Source organism: Scomber japonicus, chromosome 5 (assembly GCF_027409825.1).
Source record: "Scomber japonicus isolate fScoJap1 chromosome 5, fScoJap1.pri, whole genome shotgun sequence".
NCBI classification, from domain to species: Eukaryota; Metazoa; Chordata; class Actinopteri; order Scombriformes; family Scombridae; genus Scomber; species Scomber japonicus.
In genome coordinates this window covers 1,276,952-1,286,931 of record NC_070582.1, presented here as the reverse complement: position 1 = coordinate 1,286,931, position 9,980 = coordinate 1,276,952, and the positions used below count along the sequence as shown (strand labels likewise).

The 9,980-nt window shown below is 50.7% G+C and overlaps 1 protein-coding gene across 1 annotated transcript in view; it reads right to left on the bottom strand.

The window, feature by feature from the left end:
* Nucleotides 1-475: 475 nt before the first annotated feature.
* The window catches only part of LOC128358952 (metabotropic glutamate receptor 8-like), a 120,315-nt gene continuing 110,810 nt past the window's right edge, over nucleotides 476-9,980 (bottom strand). Inside the window, exons 7-8 of the mRNA XM_053319357.1 lie at nucleotides 2,299-2,438; nucleotides 476-1,429 (exon numbers count right to left, since the gene is read on the bottom strand). Coding sequence (XP_053175332.1) covers nucleotides 476-1,429; nucleotides 2,299-2,438 — 1,094 coding nt within the window. The remainder of the gene's footprint in view (nucleotides 1,430-2,298; nucleotides 2,439-9,980) is intronic.

Here is a 9,980-nt window from a genome sequence, read left to right as displayed (position 1 = left end):
TGTGTGTGTGTATGTGTGTGTGTGTCTGTGTGTGTGTGTATGTGTGTGTGGGTGTGTGTATGTGTGTGTGTGTGTGTGTATGTGTGTGTGTGTGTGTGTGTGTGTGTGTGTGTGTATGTATGTGTGTGTGTGTGTGTGTGTGTGTGTGTGTGTATGTATGTGTGTGTGTGTGTGTGTGTGTGTGAGTTGTGACGGCCTGCCCCTCTGTCTGTTCATTGGCTGTGTGACTTCCCTGGGTGGAGGTTGGGACGGGTCACCTGTGGGTGTCTGGGGGGAACTGGGGATTTAAGGGCTGTCTAAACTTTTGTTCACTCTCTCTTGCCGCCTCCAGACTGAGACTTGGGTTCGGGCTTCCACCTGCCACCTTTTTGCCACTAACTGTCCCGGTTTGTGACAGAGTCCGCGCAGATGTTGCTGACGGTGCGTGTTTCCATTTATAACCTCTGCTGGACGTTACATAAAACATGACATTACATTATTCATCATCACTCACCCGCTCTTCCGACTGAGCCGTGCCGAAGAAGATGGGGATGAAGGCGAGCCAGATGATGCAGGTGGTGTACATAGTAAATCCAATCGGCTTGGCCTCGTTGAAAGTCTCGGGAACGCCGCGCGTCTTGATGGCGTAAACAGTGCATGTGACCATCAAGAGGATGCTGTAGCCCAGCGAGCAGATGAGCGACAGGTCGGAGATGTCGCACTTCAGGACGCCGCGAGCGTTCTCGGGATCCTGCGTGCGCTGCTCGCCGTAATCCACGAAGGTGTGCGGGGGGTCGGCGGCGAACCACACCAGGACGCCCAGCAGCTGCACCGAGATGAGCGAGAAGGTGATGACGAGTTGGGACGCCGGCGAGATGAAGCGCGGCGCCGTCACGGCCTTCTTGCCCTGCTCGAAGATGCGGTGGATGCGGTTGGTCTTGGTGAGCAGCGCGGCGTTGCTGAAGCACATCCCGAGGCCCAGGAAGATACGACGGAAGGAGCAGACCACGATGTCGGGAGCGGCGATCATCGGGAACGTGATGACGTAGCACAGGAAGATGCCCGTCAGAAGCACGTAGCTCATCTCTCGCCCGGAGGCGCGCACGATGGGGGTGTCGTTGTAGCGGAAGAAGGTGACGATGACGAAGGTGGTGGCGATGATGCCCAGGACGGAGATGAAGACGGGCACCAGCGCCCAGGGCGAGTGCCACTCCAGCTTGATGATGGGGATGGGCTGGCAGTCGGTGCGGTTCTGGTTGGGTCTCTTCTCGTAGGGGCAGAGCTCGCAGGTGAACTCGCTGGCCTGGACGTGGTAGCCCTCGCAGCGCTCGCAGTGCCAGCAGCACGGGACGCCCTTCACCACCTTCTTCCTCTCGCCGGTGCGGCAGGGAAGGCTGCACACCGAAGCCGGCAGCGAGGGGTCGCCGGTGGTCCACTGCAGGTTCTCCATCTGCAGACGGGAAGGAGGAAGGAGGAAGGAAGAAGGAGGAAGTGAGACGGTTAACGCTCAACTTCAAACTTTAGGAGACGCACAAACGGCAACATCAGAAATATAAAATCTGACTCATTAAAATGCTATGACAGTTACAGAGATTAGTTTCTCTTCTCTTGCTTTGTGTGAGACAGCAAGACACATAGAGCAGCAGGAAGGAAGGAAGGAAGGAGGGAAGGAAGGAAGGAAGTGTGTGAGACAGAAAGACACATACAGCAGCAGGAAGGAAGGAAGGAAGGAAGGAGGGAGGGAGGGAGGGAGGGAGGACGGACGGACGGAAGGAAGGACAGAAGGGAAGGAAGGAAGTGCACGTGACAGAAAGCTACATACAGCAGCAGGAAGGAAGGAAGGAAGAAAGGAAGGAAGGAAGGAAGGAAGGAAGGAGGGAGGGAGGGAGGGAGGGAGGGAGGGAGGGAGGACGGCCGGACGGACGGAAGGAAGGAAGGACAGAAGGAAGGAAGTGCATGTGACAGAAAGCTACATACAGCAGCAGGAAGGAAAGAAGGAAAAGAAGACAGGAAGGACAGAGGGAAGGAGGAAGGAAGGAAGGACGGAAGGAAGGACAGAGGGAAGGAAGGAAGGAAAAGAGGACAGGAAGGACAGAGGGTGGGAAGGAAGGAAGGAAGGAAGGGAAAGAAGACAGGAAGGAAGGAAAGAAGGAAGGAAGGACAGAGGGAAGGAAGGAAGGAAGGAAAGGAAGGAAGTGCGCATATAAACGGCAGTTTAACACAGCGTTGCTATGACGACCCCGCCCACTGGTATCGTCATGTAATGGTAACATGAAGGTTCTGGACTTGAACTTATAGATTGAGGTAATTGATCCGTACGTTTAGATGCAGCTGATTGGTCCACTGTCCGATGACCTTGTACTCCGGCGTCGAGCGGTTGTTGATCTGATACTGGAAGATGTCGTAGCGTCCGGGAGCGTCGCCGTTCTCGTTAAAGACCACCGGCGTTCCCGCACTTCCTGTTAAAACACAAAGAAACAAGAAGAACAGGAGTCAGATGCTGCTGTCAAGACTTTAACCCTCCTGTTGTCCTCAAGGAAGGAAGGAAGGGAGGAAAGGAGGAAGGAAGGAAGAAAGAGAGAAGGAGGAAGGAAGGAAGGACAGATGGAAGGAAGGAAGGAATGAGGGAGGGAGGGAGAAAGGAAAAAAGGAAGGGGGAAGGAAGAAAGAGAGAAGGAGGGATGGAGGAAGGACTGATGGAAGGAAGGAAGGAAGGAGGGAGGGATGGAAGGAAAAAAGGAGCGAAGGGAGGAAGGAATGAGGGAGGGAGGGATGGAAGGAAAAAAGGAGCGAAGGGAGGAAGGAATGAGGGAGGGAGGGATGGAAGGAAGGCCAACAACACAGCAGATACGATGATTGAGGGAGGGAGGATGGGAGGAAGGAGGGAAGGAAGGAAGGAATGAGGGAGGGAGGGAGAACAGGCTCCTTTATGTGATATTTAATACTATCCACCGCCTTCAAATTAACCAAATTTATTCTTTACTGATTTTCATTAATGTGTGAAAAGCTGCAAATGGAGATAAAATACAAATTATTCCTTAATTAATAAAAAGGATAAACTGCATACAAAAGATCATTTCTGATTTATTTAAATATTTGAAACAAAAAATGATATTTCCATTTATTTAAAAAAAATTAAAGATTAAAATAATGAGTTTTAGAGAGCTTTACATCATTAGTGGATCAGATGCATGCAGTTCACAGATCGGCCACCAGGGGGCTTTTATTTCAACGCTGTTAATCAGTGAGACTCAGTTTAGAGGCCTGGATACGAAAAAGCGACCCTGTCTGTTCCTTCCTTCCTTCCTTCCCTCCTTTCCTTCCTTTCTCCCTCCCTCCTTCTTTCCTTCCCTCCTTCCTCCCTCCCTTCTTTCCTCTGTCCTTCTTTCCTTCCTTCCTCCCTTCCTCTTTTTCTTTCTCCCTCCCTCACTCCTACCTTCCTTCTTTCCTCCCTCCCTCCTTCCTCCCTCCCTTCTTTCCTCATTTCCTTCCTTCTTCCTTCCTTCCTCCCTTCTTCCTCCCTTCCATCCTCCCTCCCTCCTTTCCTTCCTCCCTCCCTCCTTTCCTTCCTTCTTCCTCCCCTCTCTCCCTCCCTCCCTCCCTCCTTTCCTTCCTTCTTCCTCCCTTCCTCTTTTCCTTTTTCCCTCTCTCCCTCCCTCCTCATTTCCTTCCTTCTTCCTTCTTCCTCCCTTCCATCCTCCTTCTTTCTTTCCTTCCTCCCTCCTGCCTCCCTCCTTTCTCCCTCTCTCCCTCCTACTTTCCTTCCTTCCTTCTTCCTCCCTCCCTCCCTTCCTCCCTCCCTCCTTCCCTTCCCTCCTTCTTTCTTTCCTCTGTCCTTCCTCCCTCATTTCCTTCCTTCTTCCTTCCTCCCTCCCTCCCTCCTTTCCTTCCTTCTTCCTCCCTTCCTCCCCCCTTTCCTCCCTCCTTCCTCCCTCCCTCCCTCCTTTCCTTCCTCGAGGACAGCAGGAGGGTTAAAGTGTTTAAACTTCATGTTCAGATCTCATTCTTTCCTCTCAGCGCTTCCTTCCTCCCTCCTTCCTCCCTCCCTTCCTCCCCCCCTTCCTCCCCCCCTCCTTTACTTCCTTCTTCCTCCCTTCCTTCCTTTCCTCTCAGCGCTTGTTGTATTCACTGGATCGTGTTGTTATCACACAATGGTGCTGCCTTCATGGCCACGAGGCAAATTTAACATCGGGGGGGGGGAGGGGGGGTTGGGGTTGGGGTGGGGGCGGGGGGGGGGGGCAGAGTCTCGAACTTGAAGCGGATTAGTTCAGAGCTGCTGGAGCCGAGAGGAAGAGCAGCAGCAGCAGCAGATTGGAGCTAAAGAGCAGAACAACACAAAAAAGAAAGAAAAAAGAAAAGAAACAGATTTATAATGAAGTGAGTGGGCGCCGGTTTGATTCCTGCCCCGATTTCCTTCTTCAACCTCTCTCCCTCCCTCCTTCCTCCCTCCCTCCTTCCTCCCTCCCTCCTTCTTCAACATGAATAAAAGCATCACGAATCACATCAGCGCTGAGATGAATCACCGCAGCTCTCGCCTGAGGACGTAGAAACTGCCTCATCCTCCCATCCTCCACTTCTCCCTCTCTCCCTTCCTCCCTCATTTCCTTCCTCCATCCTTTCCTTCCTTCCTTCTTCCATCCTCCCTCCCTCCCTTCCATCCTTCCTCCCTCCCTCCTTTCCTTCCTTCCTCCTTTCTTTCCTTCCTTCCTCTTTTTCTTTCTCCCTCCCTTCCTTCTTTCCTCGGTCCTTCCTCCCTCATTTCCTTCCTTCCTCCATCCTTTCCTTCCTTCCTTCTTCCTCCCTCCCTCCCTTCCATCCTTCCTTCCTTCCTTCTTCCTCCCTCTCTCCTTTCCTTCCTTCTTCTTCCCTCCCTCCTCCCATCCATCCTTCTTCCTTCCTTCCTTCCTTCGACCCCTCCCTCCCTTCCATCCTTCCTCCCTCTCTCCTTTCTTTTCTTTCCTTCTTCCTCCCTCCCTCCCTTCAAATTTCATCAGAGACGTTTAATGAATTTTCTAAAATATGAATGTGTGTGTAGAATCTAAGAGACACTGAGCATTTAAACTTCTTCTTCTTTTGATAAAGACGTGATGGAGGTGGGGTAAGTGGTGGTAGTGATTTTCTTTCAGTCTCTAGTGTTTTTCTTTACATCTCTGGAGGTTTAAACTGTCTGTGGACTTTATTTGCAGTCTCAGAGTTTTATTGAACCTGGTCTGCTGTAGGCGAGGACAGGTTGGTAGTCACACTCTTTACTTTCCTTTGAATTCCTCATAAAGTGTAAACTGAAAAGATCCTCTTTTAATTTGTGATGAAAGTCTAAAGCATCAGGTAGGAATAGAGAAGTCTGACTCTTCTTCAGCTGATTCTGGTCTAAAGATATGAACCGTCTAATATGTGACATCGTCCTCAACGTGAGGTTGGTAGTAAGACACTATGGAGGTTGGTAGTGAGACACTATGGAGGTTGGTAGTAAGACACTATGGAGGTTGGTAGTAAGACATCATGGAGGTTGGTAGTAAGACACTATGGAGGTTGGTAGTAAGACACTATGGAGGTTGGTAGTAAGACACTATGGAGGTTGGTAGTAAGACACTATGGAGGTTGGTAGTAAGACATCATGGAGGTTGGTAGTAAGACACTATGGAGGTTGGTAGTAAGACATCATGGAGGTTGGTAGTAAGACACTATGGAGGTTGGTAGTAAGACATCATGGAGGTTGGTAGTAAGACATCATGGAGGTTGGTAGTAAGACATCATGGAGGTTGGTAGTAAGACACTATGGAGGTTGGTAGTAAGACATCATGGAGGTTGGTAGTAAGACACTATGGAGGTTGGTAGTAAGACACTATGGAGGTTGGTAGTAAGACACTATGGAGGTTGGTAGTAAGACACCATGGAGGTTGGTAGTAAGACACTATGGAGGTTGGTAGTAAGACACTATGGAGGTTGGTAGTAAGACACTATGGAGGTTGGTAGTAAGACACTATGGAGGTTGGTAGTAAGACACTATGGAGGTTGGTAGTAAGACACTATGGAGGTTGGTAGTTAGACACTATGGAGGTTGGTAGTAAGACACCATGGAGGTTGGTAGTAGGTGCGTTTCCACTGCAGGAACCTCCCCCACAGGGCCATTTACAGGAACTTTTACGGGGGCCAACGGAGTACCTACTCCAGGGTAGGTTCTCCGTTCGGCCCTGAAAAGCTCCTGGGTGGGGCTTGAGGTTAACCCAGCACTGAGTGGCTAAACCTAGAGCAGCTCTGACGCCATCAGAAAGCACCAAAACAACCGGAATTTTTAAAATCCAGGAAAAGGGGAGCATTAGCCTTGCAGACATCGCTGTAAACAACAAGAAAACAGCAAGAGGATGTACGACAAATGGACCGATGATGAGGTGCAGGCATTGATTGCCATCTACGGCACCGAAGAGATTCAGAGGGGCGATCAAAACTCATGACGTGGCCGAGGGTCCTACTCTGCAGTTGAGACGCGGCCACTGAGAGGGCAGAGTGAGAGGACGGTTCCTGTAGAAGTTCCTACCCCCCCGCCCCTCCTTTTACCAGGAATTCCTGCAGTGGAACGCGGCTAGTAAGACACTATGGAGGTTGGTAGTAGTTGGTAGTATGAAGTTGCTGGAAGTCAAAAAAAGCACAACTCACTAAATCAATAATACACATAATCTCATGTACTGATGTGCACAAACTGTCGGCTTTATATTTAAACCGGTCTGTTAATAGTCAGAGGCTGAACTGAGCGGCTGCATAAAGGACCAGTAGAAGATAAATAAGGAGTTTTTATTCCAGTAGAGACTCAGAATATTAATATAGAAGCTGGAGATGTGAGGAATACGTGTCCTTTGACTGACTCCAACGATATGTTCCTCCAGAGAAGATAAATCTTAAAATGTCAGTTTGGTATTTCAACGTCGGGGGGGGAACTGAGCTTTACAGAAATGATGTAAACTGCTCCGTCTCTTTCAGTCGCTGTGCGGCAGTGAATTAAATCCCAGAAGGAAACTTTTTCTCTTCTCTACTTTTCCCTGTGATCTTTTATTTTAAATGTCAGTACAGCTGCTCTCATCATCCTTTCCTTCCTTCCTCCTTCCTTCCCTCCTTCCTCCTTCCTCCCTCCTCTCATCAGCCTGTATTTGTCTCAGACGACGTCTCAATCATTAAATAAAGATGGCGGCTGGTTAACAGACGCAGCGACTGACTGTGATGTGAGGTTTTAAATTTACAGCTTTTAAAACCACATAGAATTAAATTTAACCCTCGTATCGTCCTCCCGGGTCAAATTGACGCCGTCCGTTTCGACGGTTCCTTCCCTCCTTCCTTCTTCCCTCCTTTCCTTCATTCCTCCCTCCCTCCTTCCTTTCCTTCATTCCTCCCTCCTCTCCTTCCTTCCTCTTTCCCTTCCTTCTTTCCGCCGTCCTTCCTTTCCTTCCTTCTTTCCTTTCCTTCTGTCTGTCCTTCCTTCCTCCCGCTGGTTCCACATGAACGTCTCACTTCAGGGAAAGAAAGGAAAATGTTGAAATGCTCCTTTAATGCTCACAAACAGCTGACTTCTCTCTGGTTGTTTCCTCTTCCTGCTTTGTTCAGCAGTTTTTTTTAAAAGCTGCATATTTAAGGTGAAGTCACAGCGGGAGTCGAGCTTCACATATTCATCATTTCGCCCTCACCTATATGTATCTAACCCCCCCCCCCTTCCCCCTCCTCCTCCTCCTCTTCCTCCTCCTGTGATCTGACTGTAAGGAGCACCACAGGGTCAGTCACGCTGCGCTCCCCTTTAAAAAACAGCAACTAGCAGCTTTTATCGCCTCTTAGTAAGAATCCACTGTCTAAATGAATCGAGGGGAATCTCCCTAACGTACTGCACCCCCGCCCCCCCCCCCCCAACACACACACACAGACACACAGACACACACACACACACACACACACACACACAGCTCCCCCTCGCTCCAACAGGACGTCACCACCAAGGCCTCATGCAGATGGCTTTTAGCACAGCGAGCGCCAACATTAGCACAAGTGTCTCTATTAGCCTCCCGATGCTCCTCTAAAAATAAGCACGAAGGAACGGGAGGAGTTGGCCAGCAGCGGGAGGAGCAGGCCAGGAGTGGGAGGAGCAGGCCAGGAGTGGGAGGAGCGGGCCAGGAGGAGCACACGGCTGAGTTGCCAATTAGCCTCCCGGCCACCGCTGCCACCACCACGGAGCGGCCCGCATATTTGAGGTGAAGTCACAGCAGGAGTCGAGCTTCACATATTCATCACTACTCCTCACCTATATGTATCTACCCCTCCTCCTCCTCCTCTCCCTCCTCCTCTTCCTCCTCTTCCTCCTCCTGTGATCTGACTGTAAGGAGCTCCACAGGGTCAGTCACGCTGCGCTCCCCTTTAAAAAAACAGCAACTAGCAGCTTTTATCGCCTCTTAGTAAGAATCCACTGTCTAAATGAATTGAGGGGAATCTCCTTGACGTACTGCACCCCCGCCCCCCCCCCCCCCCAACACACACACACACACACACACACACACACACACAGCTCCCCCTCGCTCCAACAGGACCTCATGCAGATGGCTTTTAGCACAGCGAGCGCCAACATTAGCACAAGTGTCTCGATTAGTCTCCCGATGCTCCTCTAAAAATAAGCACGAAGGAACGGGAGGGGTTGGCCAGCAGCGGGAGGAGCGGGCCAGGAGCGGGAGGAGTGGGCCAGGAGGAGCACACGGCTGAGTTGCCAATTAGCCTCCCGGCCGCCGCTGCCGCCACCACGGAGCGGCCCGCTTCGCTCTGGATTCTTTTGCCGCATTTCATAGATGGAATTATGGGTAAACCCCGCTGCCTCGTGTTCAGAGAAGTGAAGCAGAAAGAAAAAACAGAGAAGCAGCTCGAGTTTGATTTGTGTCGACGTTTGATGTATGTGAAGGTTCAGCCGAGCGTGCTGCTCACAGATTCACACAGGAAAGCCCCAAACACAGCATGACACGAGCGAGCGAGTGTGTGTGTGTGTGTGTGTGTGCGTGCGTGTGTGTGTGCATCTGTGTGTGTGTGTGTGTCTGCGTCTGTGTGTGTGTGTGTGTGCGTGTGTGCGTGCGTGCGTCTGTGTGTGTGTGTGCGTCTGTGTGTGTGTCTGCGTCTGTGTGTGTGTCTGCGTCTGTGTGTGTGTGTGTGTGCGTGCGTGCGTGTGTGTGTGTGTGTGTGTCTGTGTGTGTGTGTGTGTGTGTGTGTGTCTGTGTGTGTGTGTGTGTGTGTGTCTGTGTGTGTGTGTGTGTGTGTGTGTGTGTGTGTGTGTGTGCGTGCGTGTGTGTGTGTGTGTGTGTGTGTGTGTGTGTGTGTGCGCGTCTGTGTGTGTGTGTGTGTGTGTGTGTGTGTGTGTGTGTGTGTGTGTGAAGGCCTTAATAAGCTCGATCAGGCACAAACTGCACATGGGCCACATGCTGCTGCTGCTGCAGGATTCAGGAGTGAAACACGTGTGCAAACCTGGACGGTCGCTGCAGAGCTGACATGCTCTCTGCAGGCTCGTTAACTCATTATCTCACTCAGCTCATCGCAGAGTCTGAAAAAGGACAAAATGAAACCAAAAATCTATCCAGACCAACCCTAACCCACATTACAGGGTCAGTGATGTTTCTAGTCTCCATGAGGTTTAGTTTAAATTTAAAGGGTTAAAATGTGAAAATAAACGTATGAATAACTTCACACATTCTTTTTTTGTGGACCCAGCATCAAATTTCTGCTTTTAATTCATTTAGAAAGGAGGAAGGAAGGAAGGAAGGAAGGAAGGAAGGAAGGAAGGAAGGAAGGAAGGGAGGAAGAAAGGAAAAAAGGAAGGAAGGAAGGAAGGGAGGGAGGGAGGAAGGAAGGGAGGGAGGGAGGAAGGAAAGAAGGAAGGGAGGGACGGAGGAAGGAAGGGAGGAAGGAAGGAAAAAAGGAAGGAAGGAAGGAAGGGAGGGAGGGAGGGGAGGGAGGGAGGGAGGAAGGAAGGAAGGAAGGAAGGGAGGAAG